Below are 17,529 nucleotides of genomic sequence, written 5' to 3' on the forward strand. Positions count from 1 at the left end.
GTGGAACGTGTGACCCGATGGTGGAACGTGTGACCCGATGGTGGAACGTGTGACCCGATGGTGGAACGTGTGACCCGATGGTGGAACTGGTGACCCGATGGTGGAACGTGTGACCCGATGGTGGAACGTGTGACCCGATGGTGGAACTGGTGACCCGATGGTGGAACGTGTGACCCGATGGTGGAACGTGTGATCTGATGGTGGAACGTGTGACCCGATGGTGGAACTGGTGACCCGATGGTGGAACGTGTGACCCGATGGTGGAACGTGTGACCCGATGGTGGAACGTGTGACCTGATGGTGGAACTGGTGACCCGATGGTGGAACGTGTGACCCGATGGTGGAACGTGTGACCCGATGGTGGAACGTGTGACCCGATGGTGGAACGTGTGACCTGATGGTGGAACTGGTGACCCGATGGTGGAACGTGTGATCCGATGGTGGAACGTGTGACCCGATGGTGGAACGTGTGACCTGAACAAGCCGCTGAATATTAAACTTTAATATTTCGACAGACTCTAAAGTTTCTGATTCGACTAAAACTTTAAATCAGGTTCTGTTTCTTCGGGGTCGATGAGGTTCCACTTCAGTCTTTTTTCTAACGTTAAGAGACGAATATGAAAGATATTTGTTCTCCTGATGATGTTTTAGATAACTGAAGTGTCCTTCACAGGGTCCCGAGCCTCAGGTTGGAAACGCTGCAGGATGCTGTGACCAGCCAATAACAAACTGTCTGGTTTCTACATGATAATATGATCTGATACGGATCAATAATCACTTTGATGGTGATAATAAAAGTCACGGACAGACTGAAATGTGAACCTTTAATCTTTAGTGCAGTTTAACAGTTTGTAACTTTACAGACTCAAAGAAAAACTAACATCAAACAACTGGAATCATGCAGGTCAGAAAACATCTACACAACTGCAAAATAACACAACAATAACACAACAATAACACAATAATAACACAACAATAACACAATAATAACCACAGTCATATTATTAATAATAAATATACAGTCACACGAGGTCAGCTGAGATCTGAGTACCAAAAACTGTAACAAACAGCATAAATACAGACGTCAGTCTGAATGGCTTCAGTCTGAAGGATGAAGAGGAGGAAGAGGAGGTGGAGGAGAAGAGGAAGAGGAGGAAGAGGAAATCTGGAGAAGCTTGTCTTATTTCACGTTTGAGGAGTTAAACAATAATCAGCAGTCTGAACGTCCACAAAGACATTTCAGTCTCCTTTCTGTTGAAGTGTAAACACGACTCGTGACCTTTGACCTCTACAGGCTGCTGTTACAGAACCATCAGAACTGTCTGTTTTCCCTTTTAGAACCAGGAGGAACCAGAACCGTTCCACCTAAAAGACGACACGCAGGGCTGACCGTCTTCGCCACGCTGAGGGTCACATGACCTGTGGAGGACGCTCAGCTGAGCACAAACTTTTAATGAAGTTTAAAGTGTTTTTGCTCATTTTCACTTTAAAAAGTAACAAATTATGAAGACGCCGGCGAGTCAGGAGGCTGCAAACTAACCCGAACCAGGAGGCTGCAGCTCATAGAACCAGAGTGATGAAGAATAACGTTCAGCCTGAAACACACCTGCTGGTCTCATTCACAGTCTCCACTTTACTTTCCTTCTGTTTATTTTCTGTCTTTGTAACTTTCGGCTCAGATTTCCTCGTTAATCTGAGAATTAATCTGCGACTGTATTATATCTGAATGTCGAGTCTAAAAACAGTGAAGCTCAAAACGATAAAACAAACAAACTAGTTTTTTCTGTTGAAGTTCAGACGTTCTGTGATTCTGTAGAGTCTCAACCAACAAAAAGCTTTAAAGACGTTTCTCATCGGGGCAAAAAATAAAAATAAAAGACATTTCATGGACGACGCCAGATGATTTAAGCTTGTTTGCAATATTTCTTTTTCACTTTTTAAAGTTATATTTTTATTTTTCTCTCTTAATTTCTGTATTATGGATCTTTTTACGTTGTAAAGTTTTATTTCTGCTTGTGTTTTTGTGACTAGTTTATTTTTTGCTCCCTGTACTGTTGTCTATACTGCAATATCGCTGTTGTTAATAAAGTAAAAAATAAAAATAAAAAAACTCAGATGCAACAACAAACTGTCACATCTATGTTTAAATGATCAAACTGATTCTGTCTGAAGCTTAAAGTCAGAATCTGTTCAGCAGGTTTAGTTTCACTGAGCTGATAAACATGTGACCCTCCATCAGTCATGTGACCCTCCATCAGTCATGTGACCCTCCATCAGTCATGTGATGTCTCTCCAAGTGCAAACGAGAGGGGAACACTTAATCTGTTGCACCACCAGGACGAGTTTAGAGTCGTACCATTGAGGAGGGGAGCATATTAACAGACGGACTGGGAACAACAGGGGACAGTTTATATTGTCGCACCAACATCAGATTCCAATCAGTGACATCACTCCCCTCAGTAGCCTCTGATTGGTCTGTTCATCTCTGACATCACTGGAGGCCAGAACCTGCTGAGAGCTAACATGCTAACAAGTGTTAGCATGTTGGCTAGCTGTAGTCCAGACAGCTAGCGAAGATGTTAACACATCGGATTGGAGCTACAGAGTGAGGATGGTATTAGCAATATTAACCTATCAGTTAGCATGTTAGCTAACTGAAAGTGTAGAGTCAGGTTAACTTTAGCAGTATTAGTCAGTTAGCATATTAGCTTAGCAAGTTAGCCTGTCAGTTAGCATGTTAGCCAGCAGGTTAGCCTATCAGCTCAGCAGGTTAGCCTGTCAGTCAGCATGTTAGCTCAGCAGGTTAGCCTCAGTTAGCATGTTAGCTCAGCAGGGTAGCCTGTCAGAGAGCATGTCAGCTCAGCAGGTTAGCCTGTCAGTTAGCATGTTAACTCAGCAGGTTAGCCTGTCAGTTAGCATGTTAGCTCAGCAGGTTAGCCTGTCAGTGAGCATGTCAGCTCAGCAGGTTAGCCTGTCAGTTAGTATGTTGGCTCACCAGGTTAGCCTGTCAGTTAGCATGTTAGCCCAGCAGGTTAGCCTGTCAGTGAGCATGTCAAGCCCACCAGATTAGCCTGTCAGTTAGCATGTTAGCTCAGCAGCAGCAGCTCGTCATCACTGCTCTCCGTCCTCCTCGCTGCCTCCAGACAGGCGTCGGGGATCCGAGCTGTGTGCACCATCCCGCAGTGTTCACAGGGACCGCTGCTGCCTCCTCGAGTGCTGTTTCCGTGGTGCTGGCGATGGGCGTGGCCTGTGGAGGAGGGGTGTGGCTCCAGCAGGGACTGTCGGACGTCACCAACCAATGAGGAGGAGGAGGAGGAGTCGGAGTCGGAGACAGGAATCAGGAGCTCCACGTCTTCCTCTTCCTCTCTGCTCCCTCGTCGCTCTGCGGCCTCGACCCTGCCTCTTCCTGTCTCCAGCTGGCGGAGTGGACTGTGGTTGGTCCAGGTCTGGTTCTGCTGGTTCTGGCTGGTTCTGGTCAGGGTCCTGGCAAGGCGGTGCAGGTTCTGGGCTAGGCGTTGCAGGGCAGAGGTGGGTGGAGCCTGGAGACCCGAGGCATTGCCATGACACTCAGGGTCTGGACTGGAAGTTACCACGGCAACAGGGCTAGATGGGGGTGGGGCCTCTCTGGGACGGTCTCGGACTCTGTCGCGGCCGGGCGCCGGGGTCACGGAGGTGGCGGATGTCGTCACGGATACAACGGCCTCCACAGCGCTGGAGGGCGGGGTTTTCTGTGGGAGGGGGGCCACAGGCCCACCCACTGCGCCCACGCCGCGCTCCCTCCCCCGCTCGCCCTCCGTGTCCGTGTCATCTGAGTCCGGAGACAGCAGGTCTGAACCAGAACTCCCAGTGCTCCCAGTTCCAGCGCTGTCCTCCAGGTCAGCGGAGACCAGAGCCAGAGAGCCGGACCGCCGCGACCTTGAGAAGGTGAAGAGACGGCGCCACAGGTTGCTATGACGACCAGTAGACGGGAGGCGCAGAGAGGTAAAGCCGAGCTGAGAGCGAACAGCCAGACGGAGGTTCTCCAGGACGGACGCCTGAAGACAGAAACACAAATAAAGTCAAGCAGCTGTCGGTTTTCACAACGTTTACTCATGTTAGAGCAAAAAGTAAAGGTCTCTGTTTCCCCCCGTCACTCACATCCCCGCAGAACTTTACACCTCTCTAAAAAAAACCTGTAATGATCATCATTAGTTTCATTAATTAGTTCTAATCAGTAATCCTCCTGTCATGAACTATGTTTATTACTTTATTTGATCTTTTTTTCACTGACACTTCAATAAAGTTGTTTAATAAAACATAGGATTCTTCCTGTGCTTAGCCCCGCCCATCAGGCACATCTGACCAATGAAAGGAGAGAACGTCCTCAACTGGCCTTCAGTGATGCTGGAATGCGTGAAAGGAAACCAGCTCATCACTGCTCCGTCCTCCCCTGAACCAGAGCACTGACAGATCCTGAACTGTGCGTACCTGGCTCCCAGAGCACACTGGGAAGTCCTCCACAGGTGGAATCAATCCCTGGGCGATCAGCTGACCATACGAGGGCGGGGCTTCTCTTCTCAGCAGCTCCGCCTCCACTCTGGACAACTGGGTCTCAAATGACCTGCAACAACCAATCATAGAGCTCACAAGTCAGGTCGAGTCAGTTTTATTTATACAGCCCCAAATCATAACAACAACCAATCACACAGCTCACAACAACCAATCAGAGGCCACGGAGGTGACTCACCTGCGTTCGAACATGCGCAGCGAGTAGAGCTTGCAGGTGCAGCCGAGGGCAATGACCAGCAAGAGGCCACAGATCAGGCTGCCAATGACGGCGGCGGTGATGACTCTGGTGGGAACGATGACGGGACAACTTTCCTCATCACTGCCGTCACCACAGTCGTCCTGCGCATCGCACACCCACGACTCAAACACACAGCGGTTATTCTGAGGTCAGAGGTCAAACACACAGCGGTTATTCTGAGGTCAGAGGTCAAACACACAGCGGTTATTCTAAGGTCAGAGGTCAAACACACAGCGGTTATGCTGAGGTCAGAGATCACTCAAACACACAGTGGTTATTCTGCTAGTGGGACAGAGGTCAGAGATCAGGGTACCTTGCAGTGGAAGTTGCCCGGCTGGCAGAAGAAGCAGTTCTTCTCATCGGACCCGTTGGGGCAGCGGTTCTGGTAGTTGCAGCGATCTGATCGGGGGTAACAGGCTCCGTTCCTGGAACAGGGGAACTCATCCTCCTGACAGGCCGAGCAGTTCAGCTCGTCCCGGCCATTGGGACAGTGCCAGTACCCGTCGCAGCGCTGCTGCTCGGTGTAGCAGCCCCAGTTCCCACCACAGGGAACCTCCCAGGGCAGGCAGAACCCGTCCACCTTAAGAACCGAGAGAGAACCAAAAACAAGTCCAGTCCACCTTAAAAATACCACCTGGTTAACCAAAACCCGTCCGCTATAAACCCAACAGGAAGTACACACCTGGTAAGTGACGTTGAACCCTCTAGCAGCATTGATCTTGTCGGCGTAGAAGTGAACTCGGAGCTGGCCAGACGATGAAACCACGGCGACCGGCGCTCTGGAGTCGAAAGCAGTGAGAACCCTGAGGAGACGGCGAGGGTTCTCCTCCAGTCCGTCGTACACCTTCACATAGTCACCATAACCCGTTCCATCGAGTTTAAAGTCAGTGAACCGCAGGATGACCTGCAAGAGGAGCATCAGATGTTACGTTAACGTTATTCAGAGTTTGAGGAGCAAGAAGAACTGGTCAAAGGTCAGAGGTTACCTTCCTGTGGTCTCCGGTGTCAATCAGCCAGGTGCAGTTACTTCCTGGAGGATAGAAGTCAGGGTAGTTTGGTGAGCTGAAGGAGCCGTAGAAGTTCCTCAACCATTCTCCACAAGTGGGAACGTCACAGTCGATCTCATCACCAAGATCCTGAAAAAAAACATCATATAAACTGTATCAAACATTTAAAAGGTCCTGGAAAAACAAAGTGCATATAAACAACTATATCACACTCATGTTGAAACAGAGGGACTGTTCTCAGCAGGGAGCAGTACTCAGACACAGATTGAGGATCTTGACGGATGGAGGAAGGAACTCTGAAACCCGACTGAAACATCCTCCATAGAGGAGGCAGAGCTGCAGGACTTGGGGGAAGAGTTGTCCTTAGGGAATTATAAAGCTCTACATGATTAAGGCTCCACAAAGGATGATGTTCACCCTAAGATACTGAAAGCTCTGGACATTAGGGGGCCTTCTTGGTTGATGCCTCTTTAGTGTCACTTGGAGGTTGGGGACCATCCTTGTGGACTGACAGACCAGGTGTATCAGGGTTCCTCGCTGCTCAGACATCATGGGAAAGCTTCGGTCAGGCTGCTGATTGGTTGCTGAACCTCGGGTTCAGTTGATTCTGTCGTGGTACAGAGCACCAGAGTGAGAGCTGTTTGTATCTCAGCAGGTTCTCAGTGGCTGTTGGACTCAGACAGGGTTCCTCTTATGATGATTCTGTTTGTGGTTTTCAAGGGTAAATCTCTCAGTGTAGAAAAGGTATTTTGATAAAACTGAATAAGTGTGAAAGGGATGAGAGTCAGGAGCTCCAGGTCTGAGGTTACAGGGCTCTGACAGGACAGTGGAACACTGAAGTTTCCTTGGCAAGGTGTCCAGACTCATGGACGCCTCCTTGTGGAGGTTTTCCTCTGTTCTCCAATTACTTCAAGGATGGAACTGATAGTAAAATTGATGTTTTTAAGGTCTTCTTAGCAGCATGTTTCCAGCTGTGACTGATGTTGTCCAGGTTTACAATGTAAACTAAAACACACAGGTCAACACATGCAGGCTGTCGTCACATATTTATTCATTATTATTATTGGTTACCATAGTTAAACATGCAGGCTGTGTGACTGTCTGGCAGGTGAAGTGTATTCTGGGTGAAGGTTTTACCTGGCAGTCGATGCTGCCGTCGCATCGCAGGCTGTGCGGCAGGCAGGTGTAGATGCGGGTGTAGCGGGACAGGCAAGGGAACTGGTTCAGGCTGCAGGGCTGGAAGGAGAAGGGAGAGTCCACACACAGCTCTTCGTCCGAGTTGTCACCACACTCATCCATGGAGTTACAGCGCCACCAGTCTGGGATGCACTTCCCATTAGAGCAGTGGAACTGGTCCACGTCACAGCTGGAAGCCTCTGGCTTACCTGCAATAACAAGGTCCACACAGACCCTCAGAGACCTTCAGAGAACAGCAACAAGGACCACAAAGACCCTCACAAACCCTCAGAGACCTGCAGGCCCTGGGAGTCCTGATCCTCACCAGAGATGTAGGAGAGTCTGAACCCCTTCCCCGTCAGACTGTCATCAGAGTGGAAGTGGATCCAGACATGGTCCTGGGAGGAGATGTAGGGAGGCGGAAGGGAGGAACCGCAGACCCGCAGTCCGTCCAGGTTCCTGTAGCTGCTGACAGACATCCAGTCTGAGGAGCAGCGGTGGGACCCCTGCAGGTCGAAATCCTGGAAGCTGAGGGGGACAGGACACATCAGACCTCTGACCTCTGTGGCTGGTGCAGTTACCATGGAAACAGCCATGTTACCTGATGGTGACGGTGTCTCCAGGTCGGGCTCTGATGTTCCAGCTGCAGTTCAGTCGGGCCGGATACTGAAATGGCCAACCAGGGCTGGTGATGACACCACTGGAGGCCCGCAGCAGCTCCACCCCCTCCCCACAGGCTGAGAGACAGACAGGCAGAGAGACAGACAGGTCAGAGACAGATACAAAGAGAGAGCAGCACCTGCCCCTGGTCCCCCTCCCCACCGACAGCAGTGGAGCTATGAAGCATTAACTGCCCCTGGTCCCCCTCTCCACCTACAGCAGTGGACCTATGAAGCAGAAGCTAACTGTGGTCCCCCTTCCCACCTACAGCAGCGAAGCTACGCAGCAGTAGCTGACCGTGGTCCCCCTCCCCACCTACAGCAGTGGACGTATGAAGCAGTAGCTGCCCCTGGTCCCCCTCCCCACCTACAGCAGTGGACCTATGAAGCAGTAGCTGCCCCTGGTCCCCCTCTCCACCTACAGCAGCGGACCTATGAAGCAGTAGCTGCCCTTGGTCCCCCTCCTCACCTACAGCAGTGGACCTATGAAGCAGTAGCTCACCGTGGTCCCCCTCCCCACCTACAGCAGCGAAGCTACGTCGCAGTAGCTGACCGTGGTCCCCCTCCCCACCTACAGTAGTGGACGTATGAAGCAGTAGATGCCCCTGGTCCCCCTCCCCACCTACAGCAGTGGACGTATGAAGCAGTAGCTGCCCCTGGTCCCCCTCCCCACCTACAGCAGCAAAGCTACGCAGCAGTAGCTGACCGTGGTCCCCCTCTCCACCTACAGCAGCGGACGTATGAAGCAGTAGCTGCCCCTGGTCCCCCTCCTCACCTACAGCAGTGGACGTATGAAGCAGTAGATGCCCCTGGTCCCCCTCCCCACCTACAGCAGTGGACGTATGAAGCAGTAGCTGCCCCTGGTCCCCCTCCCCACCTACAGCAGCAAAGCTACGCAGCAGTAGCTGACCGTGGTCCCCCTCTCCACCTACAGCAGCGGACGTATGAAGCAGTAGCTGCCCCTGGTCCCCCTCCCCACCTACAGCAGCAAAGCTACGCAGCAGTAGCTGACCGTGGTCCCCCTCTCCACCTACAGCAGCGGACGTATGAAGCAGTAGCTGCCCCTGGTCCCCCTCTCCACACACAGCAGTGGAGCTATGCTGCAGTTGTAGCCCAGCCTACGGCTCTTAGTGTGGTATAAAGGAGATCTTTGCTGTCAGATCTAGCCAGTAAAACAGGGTAAATCACATATTTGGTTAAGGTCTCTGTGCTATTTATATATCACCAGTAGATTCTCCTTATTTTGATGAAGACATTTTTGAAACTCTCCATTAGGGCTGTAGTCTGCTGGTCGATTAGTTGGTCGATATGCTCTCATCCGAAGATTCGGAACAACCTTAAATCAAATTGTCAGGGAGGTAGTGCATCTCTGTCAGGACTTCTTTTTTTCCTGCTGTACCGAAATCGTACCGAACCATGAACTTGGTGTACCATTACACCCTGAAAAAATTCCAATTAAAATCTGGCTTAAAATATGTGACGGTGTCATCCTGCCCACTGCGCTGTATGGTAGTGAAATCTGGCGTCCACTCAGTCATCACAGCTAAACCTGCTGCAACAAACATCCAACACAGTCTTTACATGCAGAGTTCAGCAGATACATTTTACACAGAAAAACACTGAACAAATGCAGATACCTGCTGATAATTAACACTTAAAAGAGAGCACTTGAATGTTTTAATCTCCTTAAATCCAGCCCCCGAGACCCCCTCCACTCCAAAACCCTCCAAACCAAGAGCTGAGCCCAGAAAAGAGTCCCCCATGTCAGCTGGTGCTGAGACTAACTGCCCCTCTCAGACACACTCTGACTAGTCTCACACCAGCACTGCTTTCCAAACACCAATCACAGTCAACCAAACTATAACACCATGTAAAGAAACCAGTCTGCTTAGATATGTAGATCAGACTGTTATGTGATGAACTGGCTGAGTGACCACGAACTGCTGATCCAACAGGACGATACAAAACATCACAGCAACTAAAAGAAAACACAACATGTGTCACTGTTGGACAGGTGAGATGCACTTCCTCCTACAACATAAAACATTCAATGAAATAATCAACATTTATTCTAACAAGTTCAACTCTGTAATCTCACATTTCAAAGAGCTTAATGAGCTCTCAACATTAAAAAGACACGACACACACACACACACACACACATACATGCATAGGATATATTGTGTGTATATATATATATACACAATATATCCTATGCATGTATGTGTGTGTGTGTGTGTGTGTGTATATATATATATATATATATATATACACAATATATCCTATGCATGTATGTGTGTGTGTGTGTGTGTGTGTGTGTGTATATATATATATATATATACACACACACACACGAAGTTGAGTGAGAGAGAGAGAGAGAGAGAGAGAGAGAGAGATTTAGTTTGTGTTGTCTTTCGTGTCTCTGACGTGTCATTGGCTGATCAGTTGTGACCTCACCGTTAGAAATCCCGGACACATAGACGTTGTCGTTCCTTTCAGAGGCAGCAATGCATCCTGGGAAACAGAGTTAACAGGACAGAAACAGGAAGTTTGTCAGTGTGCAGGGTCAGCCATGTTTGTTTACTACCGTATCCACGGAAACGCTCTCATTAGCTTTAACCGGTTTGTAAAAACATCCTTGAGGACTCCTGACAGGAAGTTACAGCCTGTCTCTATCTGTTCAACACCTGGAAACACCTTGAAACATCTGTTCAACATCTGGAAACACCTGTTCAACATCTGTTCAACATCTGGTTCACATAAGTCTCGGTCCAACACTTCTTAGGACTGTTCAGAGGGCCTCTCTATCATCCTAATTATGATCATATTGTTATAATCAATAATCTATCTGGTTAGGCCCACTTTTACAACTCCTGAACATTCCTGACGTTAAAGTCTCTTCTATCAATTTTGGTCTTTTAATTGTGGTTAATTGATAAGACATTTGTCTTTTTCTTTACTGAAACCTGGCTGGAGCTACCCAGGCCAAGACTACGTCCACACTAATACGTTTCCATTTTAAAACAGCGTTTGATGTCTGTCCATGTGAGCGTTTTAGCTTTAGAAATAATCTCTGTCCCTGCTGCATCTCGCAGGCCTGCAGCGTTCACACACTGTTTCTACATTGACTGTATATAAATATTAATATACAGAAAGAAATGTTTCATATCATTCCATTATAAATGTTATTTATATGTAGTTTAGACAGTAAAAGGTTAAGAAGCATGTGCTCAATTGTGATTAATAAATAAATAATATGTGAGGTGAAAGCGTCTTTCTGTCTGACGGGCCTGGTGGGGTCTGGTTCGGGATCCGGTTCGGGATCCTTCTGTGTCAAACAGACACTCTTCACACAGGACGGATTTTTATTGATACTGATTATTCTGCCAGTTAAACCTCACAGTCACGACACCACGTTCCCCAAACGAGACAAACAGCGGCGCTCAGGCTGATCACAGCGGTGACACTTCACGCCTGTTACATGTTCTACAGACACTGAAACTACGGTGAAAGATGTAACGGTGCTGATATGATGTCAATATGACTATCAACATCATTTTCACTGTCTGTTTTTGCACGAGGCTGAAGGAGCAAATCACTGCTCTTCAATCAGGAAACAAGGAACATGTTTTAAATGTAACTGAGTAGTTTCTACTAATGTTCACAACAGCAAGGTCACTATAAACTCAGTAACATCTCCGAGGAGACGAACATGTTGATAAAATAAATGTGTGTGTGTGTGTGTATAGTGTGAGTATGTGTGGTGTGTGTATAGTGTGAGTGTGTGTATAGTGTGAGTGTGTGTGTATAGTGTGAGTGTGTGTATAGTGTGTGATTGAGTGTGTGTGTATAGTGTGAGTGTGTGTATAGTGTGAGTGTGTGTGTATAGTGTGAGTATGTGTGGTGTGTGTATAGTGTGAGTGTGTGTATAGTGTGAGTGTGTGTGTATAGTGTGAGTATGTGTGGTGTGTGTATAGTGTGAGTGTGTGTATAGTGTGAGTGTGTGTGTATAGTGTGAGTGTGTGTGTGTATAGTGTGAGTGTGTGTGTATAGTGTGAGTATGTGTGGTGTGTGTATAGTGTGAGTGTGTGTATAGTGTGAGTGTGTGTGTATAGTGTGAGTGTGTGTATAGTGTGTGATTGAGTGTGTGTGTATAGTGTGAGTGTGTGTATAGTGTGTGTGTGTGTGTGTGTATAGTGTGAGTGTGTGTGTATAGTGTGAGTGTGTGTATAGTGTGTGTGTGTGTGTATAGTGTGAGTATGTGTGGTGTGTGTATAGTGTGAGTGTGTGTATAGTGTGAGTGTGTGTGTATAGTGTGAGTGTGTGTGTATAGTGTGAGTGTGTGTATAGTGTGAGTGTGTGTGTATAGTGTGAGTGTGTGTATAGTGTGTGTGTGTGTGTATAGTGTGAGTATGTGTATAGTGTGTGATTGAGTGTGTGTGTATAGTGTGTGTGTGTGTGTATAGTGTGAGTATGTGTATAGTGTGTGATTGAGTGTGTGTGTATAGTGTGTGTGTGTGTGTATAGTGTGAGTGTGTGTATAGTGTGTGATTGAGTGTGTGTGTATAGTGTGAGTGTGTGTATAGTGTGAGTGTGAGTGTGTGTGTGTATAGTGTGAGTGTGTGTATAGTGTGAGTGTGTGTGTGTGTGTGTATAGTGTGAGTGTGTGTATAGTGTGAGTGTGTGTGTATAGTGTGAGTGTGTGTATAGTGTGTGATTGAGTGTGTGTGTATAGTGTGAGTGTGTGTATAGTGTGAGTGTGTGTATAGTGTGTGTGTGTGTGTGTATAGTGTGTGATTGAGTGTGTGTATAGTGTGAGTGTGTGTGTGTGTGTGTATAGTGTGAGTGTGTGTGTATAGTGTGAGTGTGTGTATAGTGTGTGTGTGTGTGTATAGTGTGTGATTGAGTGTGTGTATAGTGTGAGTGTGTGTATAGTGTGTGTGTGTAGTGTGTGATTGAGTGTGTGTGTATAGTGTGAGTGTGTGTGTATAGTGTGAGTGTGTGTGTATAGTGTGAGTGTGTGTATAGTGTGTGATTGAGTGTGTGTGTATAGTGTGAGTGTGTGTATAGTGTGTGATTGAGTGTGTGTGTGTGTGTGTGTGTGTATAGTGTGAGTGTGTGTATAGTGTGAGTGTGTGTGTATAGTGTGAGTGTGTGTGTATAGTGTGAGTGTGTGTATAGTGTGAGTGTGTGTATAGTGTGAGTGTGTGTGTATAGTGTGAGTGTGTGTATAGTGTGAGTGTGTGTATAGTGTGAGTGTGTGTATAGTGTGAGTGTGTGTGTATAGTGTGAGTGTGTGTATAGTGTGAGTGTGTGTATAGTGTGAGTGTGTGTATAGTGTGTGATTGAGTGTGTGTGTATAGTGTGAGTGTGTGTATAGTGTGAGTGTGTGTATAGTGTGTGATTGAGTGTGTGTGTATAGTGTGAGTGTGTGTATAGTGTGAGTGTGTGTGTATAGTGTGAGTGTGTGTATAGTGTGTGATTGAGTGTGTGTGTATAGTGTGAGTGTGTGTGTATAGTGTGAGTGTGTGTATAGTGTGAGTGTGTGTGTATAGTGTGAGTGTGTGTGTATAGTGTGAGTGTGTGTATAGTGTGTGTGTGTGTGTGTCGAGCGTCTCTTTCCGTTGCTGTTTAATCGTTCACTCAGTGAAAAGTGAAAAGTTGTGGCAGTAAAATCTTTTTTGCATTAGTGGTGAAGAGAAACCGACTCTGATGGAATAAATAATGACGTGTTGATGGAAACCAGTCTGACCAGTCGCTTCTTTTAAGGCAACCAATCATATATTAGAGGGTTTCCTCCTCCGATTGGTGCTCATGGTGACAAACAAATGCTGGTCTATCATACAGCAGCGGTTACAGTGCTAATATGCTGTCAAGATACTGTTGTCATAGAAACCAAACCCATGCTGGGATGATGTCTGGACACATCTCTGCTATACAGACCATCAACTATTACCAGTTACCGTGGTTTGTTCCACTCGGCTGGAATCGCTCCTCTTCAGTCGGTAGTCAGGCTACTCACTACTGTCACTACTGTCACTACTGTCACTACTGTCACTTTCAGCCACGCTTGTTGTTATTATGACGTCATGACATCAACAAGTCAGATACTGCCGTTGCCATGACAACAACTTCTTTTATCATATTCAAAATGATACCGATATGCAACGTCCTGCTCTGCTCAGCCTGCTGGTTGGACCCCATTCAGGACTGAAAACAAGAGGGACTGGTCCTGGTCCTGGTCCTGGTCCAGGCTGTGGACCGTCTCCTCTCTCAGGTGTTTTAAGCTGAAGACTTGTCTTTATGCTGGAGTTATTGTCTACAATATTTTGATTTGTGATGCCTTTAGACTAATTTTTATGGTTAGAAAATATTAGTTATAGAAACCTGAACCAGTAAAACTTCAGATCAGGTTTTCATAGAACATTTCTAGAACAATTAAAACCAACAGTATTTACAACACTAAGGTGTTTCCAACTAGTGAACATCTGTGGAGAAACATTAAAGGACGAGTTCACAATTTTTCGAGTGTGTCCTTAACCAACAGTCAGTCAAATGAGCATTAAAGCTGCTGTAATCATTCCTCCTGTTCATACTGACCATCAGAAGATCCCTTCATAAAATCCACAGTCCTCCTTCTGTGCAAAAATGTATTTAAAGTTTATCTGAAGCTAATATGAAGCTTCAGCGTCCAAATGAGTCAAATCAAGTAGATATCTTTCAACGTTACAGTCTTTTTAGTGGCAAAGTTCCTCTTTTTGTTACTATACTTCCACCTGCAGCTCAACAGGGAAACACTGTTCGAGGAAACACAAAGAGGGAATTTGATGCTAAAAAGACTGTAAATGTGTCAGATATCCACTTGATATGACTAACTCAGACTGCTGAAGCTGAATAGAAGCTTCACACAGACTTTAAATGACTGTGTGGACACACTGTGGATTTTGGCCTTTGAAGGATCTTTTAATATCCAGTATGTATAGGAGGAATGATTACAGTGAGGAAAACCTCTTTCACTGCTCATACAGACGCCTGACTGATGGTTTAACACACATTATGACCGAATGTGACACACAAACAGAAGAAGAAGTGTCGGTTTGTCTTCATGTTAACTTACAAAGAAGAATAAGAGTCAAAGAGAACCAAAAACAGGTCAATACTCTGTATCAGCTGATCCTGAGTCAGTGAACTCACCTGACAGCAGCAGCAGGCAGATGCAGGCTGAGCGGCTCTGCCTGCAGGCGGCTCTGAGGGCCATAATAACACTGATGATGATGATGAAGGTGATGAAGGTCACTACACAGCAGCAGCTGGAGGAGCTAACAGCTGCATGTCACCACTAATCTATTAAAACCCAGCTGAGCTCTGTTAGCTTAGCATCTGCTACACACACAATAACTGTCCTCTCTGCTATAATCTATCTATGCTAACTATGCTAAGCTAAGCTAACGTCTGGTGGAACAAAGACATCTGCCTGCGGCTAGCTCCGGCTAACAGCTAACGCTAGCTCCGACCAGCTGTTAGCATAAAAGACATTACAGCAACATCTCAGCTCAGTGTGAACACAGCGAATCATGACGGAAACTATTGGATCTGTGTTCAATAAGAAGCTAACTTTAGCTGCCAGGCTAACTGGCTGCTTCTCTGAGACAGATCATCAGAAGCTAACAGCTAACGGAGCTAACAGTAACAACACTGGCCGAGTAGCTGGAACATGCTAACGGAGCTAACGTCCTCCCGGGTTACACCGAGCTGACCCGAGCTAACTGAGCTATCCAGGTGTGTGGTGAGCAGCGCGAGCTTCTGACAACATGTCCACAGGTAGATTTAGTTGTTAGCTGTTAGCCGTTAGCTGCTGATGCCGAGCTGAACAACAACAGTCTGCAGCAGCTGCTTCGTGTGTGTGGGTAAGCCCCGCCCTCTGTGTGTGTAAATGTCTGTGACGTCACGAATTCCGAATTCCTCCAACAACACTGAACGTCTGACGTCATATATGTGTATATACATATATATATATATATAAATAATAGATACAGATATATATTTGCTGGCAGCAACATACACACATACAGAGTGGCTGAATATATCGGTTCCTTTCCACCTTTTTTAAAACAACTAAATTTTCTCTGCATTAAGTTGAAACTGACAGAAGTATCTGTGATCCATCATTCTTTATTTGACATTGAATATAACTGAAACTTTGCTTTTGATTTACAACATATTATTTAATACAATAAAACAAATGAAAATAGCCAAAAATAACTTAATATTTAGTAGCTCAGCCTTTGGAGGCAATAACTGCAGTCAAGCTCTTTCTGTAAGTCTGAATAAGGTTTCTACTCTTCTTCACTGGTAGTTCAGCCTCTTCTTGATCAAACTGCTCCAGTTCTCTCAGGTTTGATGGCTGCCGTCTCCCAGCTGCAGGTTTCAGCTCTTTCCACAGATGTTCAACAGATTCAGATCAGGACTCATAGCAGCCGCTATTCTGATGTATGTTTGGGGTCATTATCCTGCTGGAAGACTCATGACCGAAGACTCAGCTTTCTGACACTGAGCTGCATGTTTCGCTCCAAAATGCCTCGATAGTCTTGTGATTTCATTGTGCTGCACAGATTCACGAAGCAGCAAAGCAACATCCTCCATGTTTCACAGTAGACATGCTGTTCTTTTCTTTGAAGGCTTCATCTTTTCTTCTGGGTCGGTGTGATTTACCAAAAAGCTCTAGTTTACTTTCATCTGTCCAAAGCACATTCTCCCAGAAGGACTGCGGCTTGTCAACATGCATTTTAGCAAAGTCCAGTCTGGCTTTGTTGCGTCTCCCTCTTAGAAGTGGGGTCTTCCTGGGTCTTCTACCACGGAGCCCGTTTTCATTCAGACAGTGAAACTATTGTACCTTGAACTTGAAGATCAGCTTGGATCTGTATTGAAGTTTTCTTTGGTTCTTTCTCCACCATTCAAACCGTTTTCCTCTTGTGACCACGTCCAGAGATGTCGGCTGCAGCTCCATCAGCCTTAAACTTCTTCATAATATCGGCAGCAGTGGTCACAGGAACATCGAGCTCTTTGGAGATGATCTTGTAACCTTTACTTGTTTGGCTGTTACCTTGTTTCTAATGTCTTCAGACCGTCTCTAGTTTTCCTGTTTTCAATGTTCAGTGTGATGCACAAACAGCAGAGTCACTGGCTGCTGAGTGATTATAAGACTGAAAACAGCTGTGATACTAATTAAAACTCAACAGTTTGCTTAAAGTATCACTACAGATCAATTATTTCTCACAACATCTAAAGGGTACCAATAATTTTGTCCATGAACACACATACACACACACACACAGATATAGAAAGAGATATATTGATCTAGATATGATGAGAATCAGAGTAACGTGACACCATCTCGACATCCCCAAAGTGTTTTATACTCATTCCAGTTTGATTCTGATTGGTTCAGCGGTTTGAGGTAAACTTATTATTCAGTATTTATTAACTGTAATGTTAGTGATGAATTCAGCACAGCTAAGAGGAGAACAGAAGCTGCTTCTACACATCCAGATGTTCAACATGAGACGAGCTGACAGGACGTATTTATGGAACAACAGATTCATTAACTGCTACTTCAGCTGTCCGATATTATTTCTTATTGATTATTGGTGATGTGTTTGGATTTTAGGATTGTTTAGTTTTTATGTTGAATGTCTTTCTTTATGTTTGTCTTTTAAAATCTTGGGACGATGTTGGAAACTTTAACATGTTGTCCGTTTATGTCACATCATCTGGGTACAGACAATGTTTTTACCTTATTTTACTGAACACATTATAGCACATTTAATGCATGAATATGTAATAAACACAATCTGATAACAACATCACTGAACATTAAGTTACTAGAAACGCTTTGACTGGA

The 17,529-nt window shown here is 46.1% G+C and overlaps 1 protein-coding gene across 1 annotated transcript; it reads right to left on the minus strand.

Annotated features, from left to right (window-relative positions):
* Positions 1-810: 810 nt before the first annotated feature.
* Positions 811-15,546, minus strand: lrp12 (low density lipoprotein receptor-related protein 12). Its single transcript, XM_042434809.1, has 11 exons — positions 14,823-15,546; positions 10,086-10,142; positions 7,571-7,706; positions 7,295-7,497; positions 6,931-7,178; positions 5,773-5,922; positions 5,469-5,690; positions 5,100-5,366; positions 4,727-4,929; positions 4,468-4,600; positions 811-4,034 (listed from the first exon to the last, which is right to left on the minus strand). The coding sequence occupies exons 1-11, from the start codon at positions 14,884-14,886 to the stop codon at positions 3,087-3,089; spliced, it is 2,631 nt and encodes an 876-aa protein (XP_042290743.1). The 5' UTR covers positions 14,887-15,546; the 3' UTR covers positions 811-3,086.
* Between the last annotated feature and the right edge of the window lie 1,983 nt (positions 15,547-17,529).

This window comes from Thunnus maccoyii, chromosome 15, assembly GCF_910596095.1.
Source record: "Thunnus maccoyii chromosome 15, fThuMac1.1, whole genome shotgun sequence".
Taxonomy (NCBI): domain Eukaryota; kingdom Metazoa; phylum Chordata; class Actinopteri; order Scombriformes; family Scombridae; genus Thunnus; species Thunnus maccoyii.

Excerpts from the sequence above, each read along its gene's own strand:
- lrp12 (XM_042434809.1), bottom strand. The coding sequence starts at position 14,886 with ATGGCCCTCAGAGCCGCCTGCAGGCAGAGCCGCTCAGCCTGCATCTGC. Across the intron at positions 7,179-7,294 it reads CAGACTCTCCTACATCTCTG|GTAAGCCAGAGGCTTCCAGC; the intron begins GTGAGGATCAGG and ends TTGTTATTGCAG. Across the intron at positions 5,923-6,930 it reads ACGGCAGCATCGACTGCCAG|GATCTTGGTGATGAGATCGA; the intron begins GTAAAACCTTCA and ends GTTTTTTTTCAG.